At 42.6% G+C, this 19,937-nt stretch overlaps 1 protein-coding gene across 1 annotated transcript in view; it reads right to left on the bottom strand.

Moving 5' to 3' along the window:
* Nucleotides 1–16,033: 16,033 nt before the first annotated feature.
* Nucleotides 16,034–19,937, bottom strand: part of Actn2 (actinin alpha 2) — a 72,764-nt gene continuing 68,860 nt past the window's right edge. Inside the window, exons 19-21 of the mRNA XM_028859692.2 lie at nt 19,411–19,476; nt 17,742–17,900; nt 16,034–16,261 (exon numbers count right to left, since the gene is read on the bottom strand). Of these exons, the coding sequence (XP_028715525.1) occupies nt 16,103–16,261; nt 17,742–17,900; nt 19,411–19,476 (384 nt within the window). The 3' untranslated portion in view covers nt 16,034–16,102. The remainder of the gene's footprint in view (nt 16,262–17,741; nt 17,901–19,410; nt 19,477–19,937) is intronic.

Below are 19,937 nucleotides of genomic sequence, written 5' to 3'. Positions count from 1 at the left end.
AGATGCCACTGTTGGAGGTCCCAGAAGGTCCTTGAAAGCATGGGCCAGTTGCTAGCACTGACAAGAGGTATTTGTGAACTTAGCAACAGGTAACACGAATCTTAAAAGGTCTTATTAATAAAAACACTCAGGAGCCAAGTATTGGCATGAACGCTGAAAGGTCATTGAAACAGAAGAAGCCACATCCAACCTCACCTCGCCAATTCCTCAGCGATCTTGTTTCCTCAAACTGGAAACCTCTGAGTCTTCATCCGAATAGATCTCAGCTAAATGCCTAAAAGCTTAACAAGGCTCTAGTTCCTGGTCCTTACACCTTATATACCTTTCTGCTTCCTGCCATAACTTCCTGGGATTAAAGGTGTGTGTCACCATGCCTGGCTATTTCCAGTATAGCCTTGAACTCACAGAGATCCAGACAGATCTCTGCCTCTGGAATGCTAGGATTAAAGGCGTGTGCTACCACTGCCTAAACCTATATTTAATATAGTGGCTGTTCTGTTCTCTGACCCCCAGATAAGTTTATTGGGGTGCACGATATATCAACCACAAGTTAATAAGACAAAAAGTCATAAATCAAGATATTTTATGAATGAAAAATGAGGACATGACCACTCCAAGGTATAGTTGAGGAAGTTTTATTGTAGATATGAGGGAGAATTCAGCCAGAGGCATCTGGAAGAATCTATAATGAACCAGGTCATCAGAGGAGGAGGGGAGAGTGAAAGAGGAAGAGACGAGAGTGGGGCAAGAGAGAGAACCAGGAGCCAAGAGTGGAGGACCAAAAGAACTTGAAGCCTAAATGCCAGGTTTATGAGAAGCTGGGGGAAGGAAGTGAAGCCCTTGGGCTGGAGAAGTGAGGTGGGGGCAGGGTTAGAAGTGCTGGGAGGAGCCACAGGTACTGAGTGAGCCTTGTTCCGGGTTTCTCAGAGATCTGACAATTTACAGGTAGAAACATCAGAGAGGTGGGTTACAGGAAAGTAGGGTAAGCTCTACTATCAGCCTCGTGTTAAACTTGAAAATTGCAAGGAGAAGGACGGAATCCACAATAGTGGAACTTATTCTTAACTGCCTTAACCGCAAACAGAAACCTTAACCTGCAAGGTGGATTGTTCCTGTTTTCATCTCACATTCCCCACTTTAGTCAAATCCTTGTATTGGATATTCTGTGTAACATGGGTCAATCGAAGAAAGAGGGTTACTCCAGGATGCATTTTAGGCTCTCTGGCAACAGGAAGAAACAGTTTCTGTGAACTGAACGTCGAACAGCTGTGCAAAGGCTTATTTATTGATTGATACACAAAAGTAGGGTTTTTTTGGGTAAAACAAGTTGCACATACCAAAACCGCTGATCTAATGTATATGTTTTTCCTGAAGGGAAACATCACACCCCTGCCACTTTAGTCCTTATTGTGTACTGTTTGCAGTACCCAATAATTCGAGACACTCCAGGTGTGCCAGGATAGTCTTGTGGCCAAAGTCATGCAAAGGCTGTAAAGCTCCTTCAGAAAAAACAACTCCGTAGATAACAGAAGACAATCACTGTTTTCCACAATGATTTCTTCACAGTCAAAGTACTTCTAAAAAACAACTATTCTTCCAAAGTTTACCCAAGATACATTAAAAAAAAAAAAAAAAAAAAAAAAAAAAAAAAAAAAAAACTATTTCATTCTAATGTTTACCCTAGAGACAATGACTCTATTAGAGTTTCACTACATCCTTGACTCTGTAGTGGGTGAAAGGACCAAGCAGATGCCATAACAGGCTGCTCAGTCTTCTCTCAGAGATCAGGCCTCAATTTCAGTTTCCTGAGACTTGAGAAAGCAGTCTCTGGGAGGGCCACGAACAAAAGACACAGTCCTTGCAGTAGCTCCCTTTCTGCACATACTCTGACTGCTCAAAGTTCAGTCAGATGTTTACTGTCTGGGACCCCTCACCAACTTAGAGTTATGTGCATGAGTCAAGGACAGAGCCTAGACCACTGAGCCAGCCCCCACAGTCAGTACGTGCTAGGCCAGCCAGCCCACATGGCAGCTCAAGGACAAAGCCTGGGACTTGGGCCAGACTGCCCCCAAAATGATAATTGTAACCTCCAACCAGTAAATTCAAAGGTTACATACCCTCACCCAATTAAAAGAGAATAGAGACCTTCAAAAATAAAAATAAACCAATCCAAGTTGCACCTATGCCAAACCCCCCAACTGCCCTGAAGAGCTTCTGCTTTTTGCCTTTAAATAGCTAGCCTCACAAAGAAAGAGCAACTCCTCCCTGCCTCACTGTATTGGGTGTAGGAACAGAGATCCCTGTCTAGACTTGTATCTATAGAATTAACCCTGCTGTTGCATTCTGGACATCCATGGTCTTCAGTGGTCTCTTTGGGGTCGTGATCTGGGTATAACAGTGGGCACCTGGTTATATTGGGATCTAATAATTATCAACTTACTGGCACCTAGGTGGAAATTTATGTTTCTAATTAAGGTATTAATGGTGCAAGGGCCAATAGTAATTAGCAGAAACAAAGGGTCAAAGGTCTGGTGATGGCTGACATTTAAAGGGAAAAATCAGTAGCCATCTTGAGAGACACTCCCTTCCCCCAAAACCCCAAAAGGTATTTGTTGACCAACAGTTTTAGAACTGACCAGAAGTTGAACTCATGGGAAGATAAGGCTGGAACAATAAATCTATATATCCTGGACTTGGCAAAACAGGATATGGGGAGTAATGGACTCAACTGACCAGGAACTTATGGAAAAATAGGACTGGAACAATAAATCTGAATGTATACATCCTGGGTGCAGCAAAAGCAGGACATAGAGAGTAAAAAAATGTTTGTCTCTGTAGATACCCTGCATCCTGTTAGCCACTAATAATTTCATGCTTATAGTTCAGCCAGTAACTTCAAAGAACTACCTCACCCCTAGTCCCCTGGTCCGATCCTGAGATATGTAACCCTCTGCATGTAAACCTTTCCTATATAAACCACTTGAAATGACTAGCCACCCTCTTCCACCCGCTGTGTCGAGTGTTTGGAATGCACCAAGCCCAGGCTTGCTTTGTTATTAATAAACTCCTGCGTGCTTGCATCAGATATCAGCTCTGTGGTGGTCTTGTTTGGGGGTCTTGCGACACCGGTATGACAACATCAGTTACTATCTAGGAGGAGCCTGAAAATGAGAATGGGTACCAATCATTTATTTCCTCTTAGGTCTCCCTTTTTTTGCAACGTTTCTTTGAGTACAGTCAGATTATCTCTAATGATTCCTGTGTGGTTTGTATAGAAACAACAATTTTCTCTTAATACTATATGATACCCCCTTGTTCTACATAGAGCAGGTCAAGTGCCCTATCATATTGTAGAACTATTTCAGCTAATGAATCTACCTGTTGATAGATCTGTGTCTGTGTGTTTTTGTTGTTTGTTTGTTTGTTTTGTTTTGTTTTGCCTATTTGGTTTAACAGGTACCTTCCTGTTTGTCCTGTGCAGGTTAAGGTTTCTGTTTGTAGTTGCAGAATACGTTCCTGAGTGTCCTGTCTTTAATCCTTGTTAAAGAATAACTTCTTGTTTGTCCTGTGTTGTTAAGTCCTTGCAAGTTAAGGTTTCTATTTATAATTAAGAATAAGTTCCTGTTTCTTAGATCTGATGTAAACTGCAAAACATGTTTTTCAACTAACAATAAAATTGCAACTCCATTCACATGATATATATCCTTACCCTTCTTCCTTCCCTTCTGTATTTTTTTTAATGAATCACTTTTTATTTATTTATTTATTTATTTATTTATTTATTTATTTATTTATTTATTTATTTATTTATTTTATATACAGCATGTATGACCAGAAGAGGGCACCAGATCTCATTACAGATGGTTGTGAGCCAACATGTGGTTGCTGGGAATTGAACTCAGGACCTCTGGAAGAGCAGTCAGTGCTCTTAACCTCTGAGCCATCTCTCCAGCCTCTCTTCTGTATTTTTCTAACAATGTATAACAACCAACTCTCTTGCCGCTATGCATGCCTTATCTCTCGTATAAAAAGAACCTCAGGAGGCCAGCAGGGGCTGCTCTCTAGAATCCCAGTTTAGGGAGAGGTAGCAAGCTGGACTGGCCAAAATAAAGCTTGCTTCAGTTAGACTATGGTGGATTCTGTCTTTTTCCTCGAAATTTTCAGGTCTAACACTCAGGGGCTATCTGATGGCATTTTTGGTCTTTTGGTTGATGGAAGCCAGTGTTTGGTTAAGTTAATACAGTCCAAAAGGTTTTTACCTTTTAATCACAGATGTTATGTCTGACACACAGACTGTCTATGAATGGCTATTTAGAAGGCTAAAATAGGCAGAGTGGTAATAGAGCATGCCTCCAGCACTTGGAGGCAGAGACAGGGAGATCTTTGAGTTCAAGGCCAGCCTAGTCTACAGAGCAAGTTCCAGGACAGCCAGGGCTACACAAAGAAACCCTGTGTTGTTTTTATCTAAATTTTTCTATTTACCAATAAAGACTCAGGAGTCAGATGTTGGGGTGAAAAACTGCTAGGTCAGAGAACTCAAAAAGCAACCAGCTGGCCTTCCTTTTTGGTCAGAGACCCAGCAAGAGCTCGCCTCTCCACCCATCTCAAAACAAAGAGGCCCATGAATCTCTAAGTCCCTCCCTACCTCATCCTGTGCTTCTTTATATCCGTCTTCCTGGTTCCTCTGTACTCTCTACAGCTAATTCTTGTCAATTAGTCATTGGCTCTGCCCCCTGATCCAGGGTTAATTTTATTAACACAGTCTCAGAGTTTCACAGTTTGATCAAATATCCGGCAACATTTCCCTCTTTTTATCTAAATAAAAAGGAAAAGTTTTAACTCTAACACAGCAAAACTATATACAGTAAGAACAATTATCAGGTATTGTCTAAATAAAAAGGAAACGGAAAGGGTTTAACTCTAACACAGTAAAACTAATTACAATAAGAACAATTATCAGGTAAGAATTACATTCACAATGTCTGGTCCATTTGTATCTGGCAAATTCCGAGGAAATACTCTATTAACTATCCTATCTTGGTAAGTCCAAAATTCTATACCAAAGTTTTTTACTTTCCACGATAACTTGTATTACCATCCTAAAAATGTCTTTTTAGACCTTAAAAATTTTTTCTTAGATAACAACTTAAGCATTTATGTCTCTCAACCTTATAAACTTTACATCTCTTTTCTAAGCTTCTTTTCTGAATTTGGTAACAAAGAAAACGGTATTATTAAAGTCTTAACACCCATCAGTGACCTGAGAAAGATAAAATATTACCAAAGTAAACAGGAAGTGCAAGGTAAACAATGTCCAAAACTATAGAATGACAGACAGCTGGCTGCCTGGACAGTCACCTGTTTCCTCTGCATTGTTGGGATATTCATCTTTGGACTACAGGCCTACAATATCTGACAGACTGAAGAATATTATTTTAAGATGTGTTACATTTGTTTATGCTGTGAAACATTTGTTTAATGATACAAGGATGCGTTACATTATTTTATGTTGCATTTGTTTAACTGTGAAGCTATGTTACTTTGCCTGTCTAAAATACCTGATTGGTCTAATAAGGAGCTGAAGAGCCAATAGCAAGGCAGGAGAAATGATAGGTGGGGCTGGCAGGCAGAGAGAATAAATAGGAGGGGAAATCTGGGAAGACGAGATCGAGGAACAAGAAAAGGAGGAGAACATTAGGAGCCAGCTACCCAGCTACCCAGCAAGCCGTGGAGTAAGAAGTAAAGAAAGGTACACAGAAACAGAGAAAGACAAAAGCCCAGAGGCAAAAGATAGACAAAACAATTTAAGAAAAGTTGGCTAGAAATAAGCCAAAGTATTCATAAGAAAGAATATGACTCCATGTGGTTTATTTGGGAGCAGGGTGGTAAGTCCTCCAAAAGAGTAAAGAGTAAAAGAAAAAAAAATGAGTTTTCTGTGAAGCAGGAATTTTGAAGGAATGACCTACCTTATCTTGGCAAAGTTTGGCAGTCAACTTTCTTTGACTCCCTTTGTATCCTGCTTGTCCAATTTGAATAGCATATTGTCAGCTTTCAAGGCAAGGACAGTTTTTTTGCCCAGTGTTTAACTTTGTCACAATGAAACTAAACTCCATATGGAGGTTCTCCAATGCCCATCATCTTCTCTGAAGTAGATTAATGCTTCCAGGAGCAGACCTATCTCAATGTCAAGAAAAGTCTTGTTATTAAAACACCTTAAATGCCAATTCTGTAGATCTCTGAAGTGTTTGATATATCTGTTTGACCTTGAAAATATACCTAACATGACTACAAGTTTGATTGTTATCTTAATTATCCTAAACAGTTTCTAATAGTACCTTTCAAGGACTAGAACTTCACATTGCAATTTTAAATGAGTTACATAGGTACAATACCTTACAGTATGTTTTAACAAAAATAACCTTAAATTTATATCAATGTACAAAAATCCATACCAGTGTGAGTCACTCAGGGGCCTGGGTGTGGAACAGCAGCAGCAGCAGTGGCAGAAGCCCACACATTGGATGCCAAATGTTGTTTTTAAAACCTGCTAGATCAGAGAAGCCGAGAAGCAACTAGCTAGCCTTCCTTTACAGCCATAGTCCCAGCAAGAGAGTATCTCTCCACCTGTCCCAAATCAAAAATACCCAAGAATCTAAGTCCCTCCCTATTCCTTTCTGTGTGTCTCTCCATCCATCTTCCTGGGTCCTCTGCACTCTCTATGACGAATCCTGTCAACTAGTTGCTGGCTCTGCCCCCTGATCCAAGGTTAATTTTATTAACACAGTCTTGGAGTTTCACAGTGTGATCAAATATCCTGCAACCACCATGTCTTGAAAAAAAGAAGGCTAAATTAGTCCAAGATAAATTTAAGAAGGCTGTGGATCTGCAACATTCCACGCTCTCCACAATCACTGAAGTTCTAATGAATTAATCAGCCTACAGAAGGCTTGGTTTGAAGGTGCAGCTTCTGGGAACTGTTGTTCACAGAACTTAATCAGCTTAAATGTAGAACTAAGAGCAGAATTTGATAACTACTAATTCTTCTTGCCTTTAGAAAGGAGATATAAGGAGGAAAAGGTACCTGATAAGGTCATTTGAGATGGGATATCACTCTGTAGTTCAGGTTATTGTAGACCTCACTATGTAGCCCAAGCTAACCTTGAAACTCAGACCAGTCCTCCTCCTCCAGCCTCCAGCATGCTGGGGGTTCAGCCACCCTGAGAACATTTTTCAAAGGCTTATCATTGAATTCTGCAATCTTACATACTAAACAAAGGAAAATTAGAAATGACTGTTAAATTGAAGCTGCATCGATAGCAAAATCTCTTATAACCCAAGAAAGAAACTTTTTAATATCCCAAGTGGAAAAATGTTCAAAAATCAAAACCGAGTTAGTGTTTTGTCCATTTGGCTTTAAGGAACAAATATTACATTAGAGATGAGCTTATAAGAATTAAGTGAGATAGCAATACTGTCTTCTGTCCCTTCACAGAAGATGATATACAGTTAAAAATGATCAAGTTGCAACACAATCCAAAGGCAGAAGAGGTCTAGGCATAACCTGGAGTGGTAGGACATGCCTGGAACCCCAGCACTCAGGCAATGGAAGAGGAAAATCTTAAGTTCTAGGTCATCCTCAGCTGCACCATTACTCCAAGGGCAGCCTAGAAAATCCTGTCTCAAAAAGGAACAGTCTACCCTAGAAAAAAGTTCTTAGCATCTTGGTCATTGACTCTTCTCAGCTTGCCTAGTAGAGATAGCACGCAGGATGGCCCTCTAGCATGCTCACTGTTCAGCGGGACTGCCTCTGGGCATCAGCTTTCCTGATTAAGTTTTAGACTGGTTTCAGACACAATTATAAAGAAGGAAGCAATGTGGAAAGCAGACTGGAAAGCAAAGCAAACCACAGCCCTGTTTTGATGACCTGGGGAAAGGAACAAGATGTGACATTTCAGTAGCTGCCAGGGATGTGTCCCTGCTCTTTATGAAGATCAAGGAAAGTCAGGTGACATTCCCTGTTCTAGTCTCAGTACTCAGCCACAGGCTTGGGCAGGACACCCTGGCAGCAATCATGTAGGCAGAGGAGTTGTTCACTTCTCCTCCTCTCACCCAAAGACAGAGAAAAGGAGCAGGAGGAATTTTTTTTTGTTATGGCATCTTACATTTCTACTCCCAACTCTTCTGTGACTTCCTCAAGAATTGGACTTTTAAATTAAGGTTACATCTCCACTTTATTTGTTTTGTTTATTGTTGTTGGAGTTTTTGCTTTGTTTTGTTTTTTGAGACAGAGCCTATTATAGTCCAGCTTCAAACTCCCTATGTAGATAAAGATGACTTTGAACTCTTGATGCTCCTGCCTCCACCCCATCTAGTGCTGGTATTACAGGTGTGCAGCACCATGCCAGGTCTCCATTTTCTATTTCTTACTCTGCCCCCCAATGGTGTTCTCTTTTAAAAATACTTTCTAGGGGGTAGAGTGTAGGAGTTCACAGAGGCTTCCTAGTGAGAACTTACTCAGGGTCAGAGAATCTGAGCTTGCTTTACCCAGCAAGGCTGCATAATGGGATGATTTGACCATGGATGTGTTTACCAGGTGTTTGGAAGGGTCTACACTTGGCTGTACAATGTGCTCTTATCTTGCAAGGGGGAGGTCTTTCACCTCTCCCCTTGGCTTTGTTATAAAAAGCCCCTTTGAATAAATGAAGTGGCTGTTGGGTATTGACCCAAGCCCTCCCAAAGCTATCCCGTGCTTCTGTCTTTTTTCTCAACATCCAGGTCTCTCTTTGTATCTATCACTTCTTAATTCCTTTCTCCTAAGAATCCTTCGAAAGATGGGAGCAGGCTCCCACACTGGAGGATGGCTGAGTAACTAACACTTGGTGTGCAATCATGAAGACCCTAGTTCCCATGAAGGTGCCAGCACTCATGTAACAAGCTAGGAGTGGAGGCACATGTAACATGAGCACTGGGGGACAGGGACAGGTAGATCAGAAGAGTTTGCTGCCCAGGCAGCACAGCCAAAATGGAAATGTTCCTGTTCAGTGAGAGACCCTGACTCAAGACCAAGAGGCTGAGAGTGATAAATGAAGACACCCAATGTCCTTCTCTGGCCTCCGTATGTATACACACAGGTACACACACCTGCATGCACCACACACATACAACATACACAGATACAGACACACTGTTGTTGAAGGGACTCTAGCCAGCTTGAGCATGACAAAGATGGCTCTGGTAAGTCTTGTCCTTCTCCCCCATTCCCTCTGCCTTGCTAAAGACTGTTAGAGTATATTCCTAAAGCTAGCCAAGGGCCATTCCTTTATTTGGCCACTTCTTCCTCCTGAGGCTGACTACCAAGGTCCAGCTATCAAAGTATTGAAGTCCAGAAATCAAAAGTCCCCTTTGGCTCACCTAATTAACATGCTCAATTAAAATTAAACACTTCATTCTAACACAAGGTTTCCTTTTTACCTTTATAAATCGACATTTTACCTATGGGCCAAGTCTGTCTCCTCTCTATCCAGAGCCAGCCTTTTGTCCCCTCTGGGACAAATACCCCTTCCTCCTCTCTCTTGTTCCCTTCTCCTTCTGCATCATCCTTTATCTCCTGTCTTTGTCTCTTATTCCCTGCCTTTTGTCCCTATGGGACAAATAAATCTCCTTTGTGCTGATAACTTGGTCTTGGGGTATCCTGAGAGATACCAATCCTTTCAGTTTTGAGATAAGATTTTTCTTAGGGAAACACAACACACACACACACACACACACACACACACACACACACACACACACACGCCTACTCACCCTAGAAGGGATAACACCAAAGTTCAACTTGGTGAACTGATAAATTTTATTGGGGTTACCTATAGGAATATGAGGGTTTACTTACAGGGGCAGAAATGACTTAAAGACAATTGCATCACCAATGTCCACCCCAGCATGAGAGACAGCTCATGAAAACTGGAAATCTGGAGCCTACTGTAAAACCTGCAGGCAGCTCAACAGGTTGTAGAGTGTCCTTTCCAAATGGTTCATTCAGTTGGGCTGAGCCTCTTCCAGGCTGGTTGGCGGTCTGAGTCTTCTCCACAGCTTGGCTCCTTTAAGAGTAGCTCCTGTCAGTCTTTAATGCTTACATACTCTTGGGGAGGGAGGGGCCTGGTGGATCTGGTCAGTTTTAGGAACTTCCTGAAGCTATTTTGAGTTGTTTACTTCCTTTCCTTATGAAGCCTCCCTGCAGGACTGAGTGTTTCAACCTCCCCTAGAATACCCTGTTGTTTCACCTGCTTGTAAACATCCAGTGTAAAAATACCTTGATGTGGGGTTGAAGAGATAGTTCAGTGGTAAAAGGCACTGGTTGCTCTTGAGAAAAACCCGAGTTCAATTCCCAGAACCCACATGGTGGCTCACAACCGTCTGTAACTCTAGTTCCAAGGGAGCTTAGACCTTCTGACTTCCATGGAATGTGGTAGACATACATGCAAGCAGGCAAAACATTCACATACATTATATAAATAAAAGCATAAATCTTAAGAAAATATCCTCCCTTTGTGTCTTATGTCTTAAGAAGTTTTCCTCAAAGATGAAAGGTTTTACTCTTGGAGGAAACTGCTACACAACACAGAGACACTCACAAATCCATTTCTGTACCTAGGAGGCTGAGTCAGGAAGACCACCCTGAATCTGAAGCTACCTTTCATTAGAGTGAAACCCCGTCTAAAAAAACCAAATATAAATAACTAAAAAGTCCATTTCTGGCACAGATTTTAGTCTGCTTCTGCAGCTTTAGTGCACCCAGTTTGATCTGTCCTTGTTTTCTTTCCAATGGAGCCCATGGCCTGCTCCTGGGTCTTAGCCTCTGAACCTCATTCCTAGTAATCCCTATCCTCAATTCAACCCTTTTCAATTAAGTTCTGACCATAATGCCATTTCCTGGCTCGTGCTGTGTATTCACAGAGACTTTCTGCTTCCTGCATAACCACTGTTTACAGATTGAATCTTCCTCTTTCTCTGGTTGGGTCTTGCAAAGGCCCATGCAACCCACTTCCTACCCACCTGCCAGCTTGGCTTCCCTTCCCGGAAGTTCCTAACCATGGAGGAGGAGTGGTGCATGTCGCTTGATGATCTCACAAGCATTCTCTTCCCCTGGTTTGCTCAGGAGAGAAACCTAAACTGCTGCGGTGGGAACTTGTTTTGAAACAGGACCTCATATAGACCCAGAGAGCCTGACTCCCTAAAGATGAGCTTGGACTTCTTTTATTATTATTATTATTATTATTATTATTTTACAATACTATTCAGTTCTACATAATAGCCACAGATTCCCTTGTTCTCTCCCTTCCTGGCCCCCTCCCCTTCCCCCCAGCCCACCCCCTATTCCCATCTCCTCCAGATCAAGGTCTCCCCCAAGGACTGGGATCGACCTGATAGACTCAGTCCAGGCAGGTCCAGTCCCCTCCTCCCAGATTGAGCCAAGCGTCCCTGCCTAAGTCCCAGGTTTCAAACAGCTAACTCATGCAACGAGCCCAGGACCTGGTACCACTGCCTAGATGCCTCCCAAACAGATCAAGCCAATCGACTGTCTCACCTATTCAGAGGGCCTGATCCAGTTGGGGGCCCCTCAGCCTTTGGTTCATAGTTCATGTGTTTCCATTCATTTGGTTAATTGTTCCTGTGCTTTATCCAACCTTGGTTTCAACAATCTCATGGAAACTGAATAATGCTCAACTGAATCACCAATGGGTTAAGGAAAAAATAAAGAAAGAAATTAAAGACTTCCTAGAGATCAACGAAAATGAAGACACCACATACCCAAACTTATGGGACACTATGAAAGCAGTGCTAAGAGGGAGCTTGGACTTCTAATTCTCATGAGGCTACTTCCCAAGCACTGGCCTTAGAGGTATGTGTCATCATGTCTGGCTATGTGCAAGCATTTTTATTCTGCCAAACAGACAACACAGTGATTTGGCCTGGCCACTCTTGCTGTCCAACTCCCTATTAACCTTTCCAGTGAGGGCTTTTCTAATTTCTAGGGGGTTTGATGACTAAATGATCTTTCATCTAAGCCATAGGCTCAGATGGGAATTAAGCAGAATTCCTGTGGAGTTTATAAAAACACAGATGTCCAAGTCACAGCCCAGACCTTCATACTGTGAAACACGAAAGTAAGAACTGGGTGTATGGACAATTAACAAATATGTAATCTCCTGAGAATTCTGAACTGACCTACTGTTTAAACACTCCTCCTAGTCATGCACCACTCACCCCACAGTGGGTCTGTCCCAATTCCCCCATTTCAAGTTTACTCCACACTACATATAAGTTCCCCCCACTCCTCCTTTTTTTTTTTTTTTTTTTTAAGGCAGAGTCTCATTCCTGTAAGCCAAGTTATCCTGGAACTCCGAGTTATGTAGGTAAGGATGAACTTGAACTTCTGATCCTCCTCTTTCCACCTACAGAATCCTAGGATTATAGGCATGTGCCACCAGATTTGGTTTCTGCAGTGCTGGGGCTGGGAACCCAGGACTCTATGTATGCTAGGTAAGCACTCTACCAGCTGAGCCACATCCCCAACCAGTCTTGACTCCTTAATTAGGAAGCAAACACAACACCAAATGAATGTTTCACCAGTCTTGACTCCTTAAAGGAGGCAAACACAACACCAAATGAATGTTTCAAATATGAGAAGTTTGTTTACAGCTAACCAAATTACCTGCGTATCCTTTAAAATGATAAAAACAGAGATGCTTTTTTTCTTTGACAAATTTAATTGATAACTCATGATCAGAAATAAAAACAACTTCTAGGATGACAGTATAAACATTTTATTGTTTTTCATGGCTTAGTTTCCTTTCTCACTTATTATTAGATAGTACCGATCCAATCTCTTACTGAATATTGTGGAGAGGTAAAAAAAAAAATTAGGGAGATGAGTTACCCATGGCCACCCCAAAACAGAAGTACCTAGTGAAGAGGAATGACTTCCCAGGGTTCTCCTTCACCTTTCCAGTTGGAGCATAGCACCTGCTTCAAATGGTCAAAAGCTTACCTATACACCACCCCAAAAGCATCTGATATTAAACTCAAAGGTTCAAGTATTTCAGAGATTTTCAAACTGTCAACTACTTAATTATGAAGCAAACAAAGAAAATGGACCAAGGTGAAAGGTCAGTAAGATTATCAGGACACATTGGTAAGTAGGAAAGAAATTTCCAGTTGGCTGTGGCAACCTATCAAAGCCAAGGAAACAGACATAGTTAGCAGGCACATTGCTGCCTCTCTATTCACACTTTCATTGCAATTAGCAATTGTTTGGGTTGTTTATAGCTCATTTCCTGATCATTAAGGACCAACATTTCACAGGAGTTCCCACTTTGTTTGCTGCAAGCTGTCAGCATGATGGGTATTCTGGGAAGTCATATAGTTTTAGACAACAGGATTGGAAAACTGAATGCACACTGACTAGACCAAGACACCCAGTGGGGAGCACAGATGATGTCCTATGTCCTTGAGGGGGTGAGGCTTGACCCAGACAGAGCCATGCTATGAATCACTGTCCTGTCCAAGAGGTGAAGCCCTGACCTTTAGTGCTAATTAACTCCCAGGAGAAATGTAGCAAAGGGGTGCAAAGGGCCAGAGGGGAAACCTCACCTCCTACAACTGAGAAAGGCGGCCCTCTCCTGCTAAGGCATGAGAGCTCCACCTGGTGTCCCCAGACTGCAGCCTTCTTGTGCCATTGGGAACTGCTGTCACCAGCTCCTTATTTAAGAACAGAGCATTAGACATAAAAGGCTCTGGGCATCTGGAATCAAGAGACAGCAACAGACACCTCATTTTCCTTCTTGACTCCACCTCCATCTCTGGCAATCACCTCCAGTCCCAAGGAAGATTTCCCCCACAAGTCAGGCTGTCTTGTCCTACACAGTGAAGAGATGACTGCAAATTCTGCCTCAAAAACGTTAATGGGAAAGGGCGGAAGAGATGACTCAGTAGTTAAGGAGACTCGCTGCCCTTCCAGAAGACCCGAGTTCAGTTCCCAGCACCCATGTCTGGGGGCCCATAACTGCCTGTAATTCCACCTCCAGAGGATCCAACACTTCTGGCCTTCTCATGCACCTGCACCCATGTACACTTCCCTACACAGACACACATATTACATAATAAAAGTTAATTATTCAAAAATATGAATGAAGGCCAACAGGATGGCTCGGGAAGTAAAGGTGCCCTCCACCAGGCCTGACAACTGGAGTTGGATCCTTGGGACCCACATGGTCAAAAGACAGAAGCAGCAAATCCCAGAAGTTGTCCTCTCACCTCCATACACGTTACCACATGCACATGGCCACATGCACACACAACAGACTAAACTGTAATAATAGAATAAATAAAATGTTAAATTCTAATGAGCCTGACTTAGTGACACACTGTAATCCCAGTACTTTGGAGGCAGAGGCAGGAGGATCAGGAGTTCCTCAGGGTCATTCTCAGGAACATACTGAGTTCAAGGTTGACTTGTGCTACATGAGACTCAAAAAAACCAAAAAGTTTTGTTTGTTTTAATTATTAAAAGGGGGCCATATTGACATATACCTGTGATCTCTCTGTAATTTGGAAATTGAGGCAGGAAGATAGCCAATTTGAAGCCAGCCTGAGTTACAGAGAAACACTGTCTCAAGAAAAGAAAAAGTTTTTAATACTAAACATCTTTTGAGCAATCTGTTTTTCCCACTGGCAGGCCCATCTCATAATGCTTCATTCCACTGACAACATGACAGAATCACTTAGATTTAAGTCCAGCTTATCTTTGGATAAGAAAATCCAAAGCTAGAATCCTAAACATGTCCTCCCAAGGATAACCACATAAACATAAACAGCATGAAGATTTATTTTAAACACCATAACCTTCACCAGACCTTCAGAGTATCAGTTTGTGATTGCTTCTCCCAGTCATGAATCCTGAATGTTTTGGTTTTCACACCCTCACTCACTTCTGTACTGAGAGCACCCTGTTTTCATAGTATTTGAGTAGGATCTGGTTCACTTAATCAAAGAAACAAACCTACCTACCCTTTCATTTCATGCAGCTAAAAATTCAGAGAGAAACCCACGGGTAAAGTACCATTACATCACACGGCACTGAAACTGCTTCTGCCTGACGTAGGCTGGGAAAGGACAAGCTGCAAGGAGTATGTTGTGGGGTATTTGTACTCTGTGTGAAGATATCCTGCTGTGATTGGTTTAACAAATAGCTGAACGGCCAATAGCTAGGCAGGAGGTATAGGCAGGACTTTTGGGCAGAGAGAAGTAGGAAGAGATAACTGAGGCACAGGGGAGATGCCAACGAAATATGGAGGGAGTTGGACACACAGAATGAAAGAAAGGTAAAAAGCCGCATGGTAAAACACAGATTAATAGAAATGGGTTAGTTTAAGTTGTAAGAGCTACTTAGGAACAAGCCTAAGCTATAGGCTGAGCTTTCATAATTAACAGTAAGTCTCTGTGTCATTATTTGGGAGCTGGTGGGCAGGACAGAGAAAGACTCATTACAGAGAACTATCTGAGCATGTGCATGATCCTATACGTACAGGTGCATGTGTGTATATGTGTGTGAAAGCCACAGGGAAAACTTGTGGTTCTCCTTTTCCACCACTTGGGATCCAGGGATCAAACTCAGATTGTTAAGACTTTTCAGCAAGCGCCTTTACCTGCTGAGCCATCTTTTTTTTTCTTTTTCTTCTTTTTAAGTGTAAGTTCTGAGGATCAGACTGAGGTTTTGTGCTCATGGCAAGCACTTTACAGACTACCTTTCTTCTTAGCCCCTCCCTCACTCTAATCTCTCTTTTGTGGTGGCTATTTATTTGTTTTTGAGACAGGGTCTCATTATGCATCGCTGGTAGGCCTGGAATTGGCTAGGTAGAGCAGGCCTGTCCTTGAATTTACAGAGATCTACCTGCCTCTGCTTCCCAAGTGCAGGGAGTAAAGACGTGTACCACCGCATCCAGCTCACCACACCTCTTAATAAAATGTATCAAGGTTTCCAGGAAACAACCCATACTTCAGCCTTTATTGCATTCTGATAGGGTCAGGGATTACAGACACAGCATCACAGGTCGCTTTCCCCGTAGAGGGCAGAGGAGAAGGCTGTGTAGTCCAGGGCACCAGGAACACTGCCGGGACCTGAGTACGGGGGCATTCTCTTGATGCAGTACTGGGCCTGGTCTGGGGGCAGCTCCCGTCGAAGCTCCTCTGCCAAGATGTAGGGCTGGAGAAAAAACACACGAGGAGCGCAGAGTAAATGCAGAGAACACTAGACTATAACCATCTTAATAGTTACACATTTCTTACGTTGGCAAGGCTTACAGGTAGGGCCTCTACTACCCATTGTACCAAGTGATGAACAAAAGCTGGGTTTGTATAGGGTGAGTCTACAAGGTGGCCAGCAGGAAATTCAGTATGCTTCTTAGAAGCACATGAAGAGTTATCGCCAATATTTCTCTCAAACTGGACCAAATGTGAGTGATAAACATTCTGATCTACATTACCACCTCACAGGTAGAGTTGGTTTACATCATACACGAGGGAGAACACAGGAGTGAGTCATTTGACTTCACATAACTGGTGTTTTAGAAAACAGAGACCCTTTCAAGCTCTGTCTATTAAAAATATGGAAAAAAAAAACTGCTAGAAAAAAAATGTCTCTTAAAGAAAAAATAAGATTGCTCTTGGCCTTAGCGCCATCTTCCTGGAAACTCCTGGGCCATGAGCCAAGTGGAGGAAGAAAAGGAGGCGCAGACTGAAGTGCAGGAGAAGAAAGCTGAGGCAGAGGTCCAAGTAAACCAGTTTGTGCACCCACGAAGGCTGAAGGAGCAGAAATAAGGGATGCCGAAGGCCAGGGCGATGGTACAAGTTTTTGGGACAGTGTCGCTATAAGTCTCAGTAGACCTGGAACATCACCATCTGCTCGCAGAGACCACCTGAGAGACCTGACTGCCTTTGTTATAACCAAAACAGTCTCCCCGGCCTTCTGCCCTGGACCTATGGCATTCTGGACTAGTTCTGCTCTCACTTGTGGCCAAGTGTAACTCGTGTACAATAGACCATTTTTCTTGCTGTCTCAGTTGAAGAATTAAAAAAAAAAAAGGAAAAAGCAAGATTGACATCTGAGGATAGAGCTTTTAAAAGCACACATATAGCAACTCTCCTTTGAGATGCCCTCACCTACTCATGTTCTGAGATGAACTTTACTTTTTCCCTGAATGTCTGTCTGACTATAAACCCCTGCTTAATTCATATTAGAAATGTCCAGCTGGTGAACTGGCTCTGAAGGTAAAAGCTGCACAATCCTGGAGAACGCTCCTTGTCCCTGGAACCATGTAAGGGCAGAAGGAGAGAACTGTCCACACACACACACACACACACACACACACACACACACACACACACACGGGCAAATCACTTTTTTAAAGCCTGGATATAGCACTATGCATCTATGATCCCAGCACTCCTGTGGTGAGATATGAGGTGGAGACAGGAGAATCCCTGAAAACTTGCAGGCAAGCCCGCCTTGCAAAATTGAACAAGAGAGACCATATCTGAAACAAGGTGAGGGCAAGACTGGCATCTGAGGCTGTCCTCTGACCTCCACACATGCCAAGGCCCATGTTTGTGTGTACTTACTGCCCCCAGAGACCCAAAGATAATTGAAGAAGTTTTAAAACAAAGGAAAATCTATCCAAGCGGACCTTATCAGAAGCCAGGATTCGGAAGGAGGCGATGACCTGCTCTGCGGTGTCCGTGTCTGCAGTCTCTCTGGTCATGAAGTCAATGAAGGACTGGAAGGTGACAGTGCCTTGTCCATTGGGGTCAACCAGGGTCATAATCCGGGCAAACTCAGCTTCACCCTAAGGCGAGGAGGTATAGAGGCAGTGAGTGCTTCAAGCTTTGAGAACTCCCAGGATCCTCCACATGGTTCTCTTCACTCTCTGGAAAGGGCTTCCCCGCTGGGTGACACAGTCTCGTTTTCATCAGTTTTAAAAGCTGCTTAGCATCAAGCCGGAAGCCCTGTACATCACAAGTCTGTCCATTGGGTAGCCCACGATGCTCTTCTAATTTACATTACATAATTAGGAAGAGTAATTAAGTAGTATGATAGTGCTTGTTCCTTAGTTTAAATTACCAGAGGAATCAAAGCAGGTCATGTTTAAAATACTCATTAAAAACTGGGAGTACAGCTCAGTATCAGAGCATTTGACTAGTATGTCCCCAGCACTGAAAAAAAAAAAAAAAAAGCTTTAAAAAAACAGTGTTTTATTCAGGAGTTTGAGGCAGAAGGATGGTGAGTTTGAGGCCAGCCTGGAGTACACAGTAAGTTCCAAGCTATTGTCACCTGGACTACACAACAAGTTACCCCAAGTGCTGGGGACTACAGGTATATGTCACCCACCTGGTTTTCTGGCTTCTTTTGAAATTTTATATATTTAATTTATTCTTGCAGTGCTGGGACTCTAACCCCCAGGTTAGAGGCAGAGGCAGGAGGATCTCACCAAGTTCAAGGCTACCCTGAGCTATCTAACAAGATACTGTTTCAAAATAGATAAATATGTAACTCCTCAAAGGTAATTGAGCACACTATGATTTTCACAGCCCACAGCAAGTATGTTTTTCTTAGCTGATGTATGTTCTTCCTCTCCTCTTCCTCCTCCCCCGCCTCCTCCTTCTTATTTTATTTATTTATTTTTTGTTTTTGTCTTTGTTTTTTGAGACAAGGTTTCTCTGTGTAGCTTTGCGCCTTTCCTGGATCTCGCTCTGTAGACCAGGCTGGCCTTGAACTCAAAGATCCGCCTGCCTTTGCCTCCTGAGTGCTGGGATTAAAGGTGTGTGCCTTCTTCTTCTTTTTAAAAACAACAGGGACCTCACTGTTTAGCTCTAGCTGGCCTGGAACTCTCAATGTACAGTAAGTTGGTCTGGAATTCGAAGAGATCCACCTGCTTTTGCCTCCAAAGAGCTGGAATTAAAAGCTTATACCATCATGTCCAGTCCTTAAAAATCTCCCTTCTATCTCCTAAAATATTAAAAGGAAAACACACTTTAAGTCTCAGGATACTGCACACCATTGTGCCTGTTAAGTGGTTTCAGTGGAGTATGCAAATTATATTAATAAAGCTTTTAAGAATTGCCAGGAAAACCCATATCCTTGATGCTTTCACCACAAGGAAACCTTGCTGGTTACTGGACAAAAATGAATGTTTAACTCTGTAGCATTGTTTTCCTATAGTGACAGGCAGATCTTCAAAAAAAACATGGCCCTGTGATATAAAAATGAACCAATTCAAAACTATTACATCATTTATTTCCCACAATCTAGGCTTGATACAGTATCAGACCTCAGTAAAATCTCAGCTTGTGTCTTACCAAGTCATAGCCCATGGAAATCAGGCAGGCTCTGAAATCCTCATGATCCATCAGGCCGTTCTTCCTCTGTGCAAATGCAACGAACAAAGAGAGGGCAGATAAGGACAAGATGAAAAGGTCTGCTTGACCCAGTGCCCACTGACCTAAGGCCCAGCCAAGATCAGAGGTCACCCCGACTTATAGGAGAACAAAGCCACCGGTACAAGAACATTATAAAATAGCCTTTTTAGCAGGGAAGAGGAGCCTAGGCTGTAAGTCAGTGGAAGAATGCTAGCCTAACGTTCATGAGAACCTAGGTTTGATCCTCAGAGCTGCAAAAATAAAAGGAAAGGAAAGGAGAAGGAGGCAGGTGCTAGAAAGACTAATTAAAAATTAAGAGAACCCACATTAAAGGCAGCAAAAGGAACCAATCAGGAGCTCACCACTGCCACCTACTGATAATAGCACATACTGCAAACATTTCTAGAGCTGGAAACTTGCTGCTCATCCAGCCTTGGGACCTAGTGTTCAGATGCATGCTGGGAATA

This window comes from Peromyscus leucopus, chromosome 5, assembly GCF_004664715.2.
Source record: "Peromyscus leucopus breed LL Stock chromosome 5, UCI_PerLeu_2.1, whole genome shotgun sequence".
Classification (NCBI taxonomy): Eukaryota; Metazoa; Chordata; class Mammalia; order Rodentia; family Cricetidae; genus Peromyscus; species Peromyscus leucopus.
The sequence above is the reverse complement of the archived record's forward strand: the minus strand, read 5'-3'. Positions and strand labels throughout refer to the sequence as shown.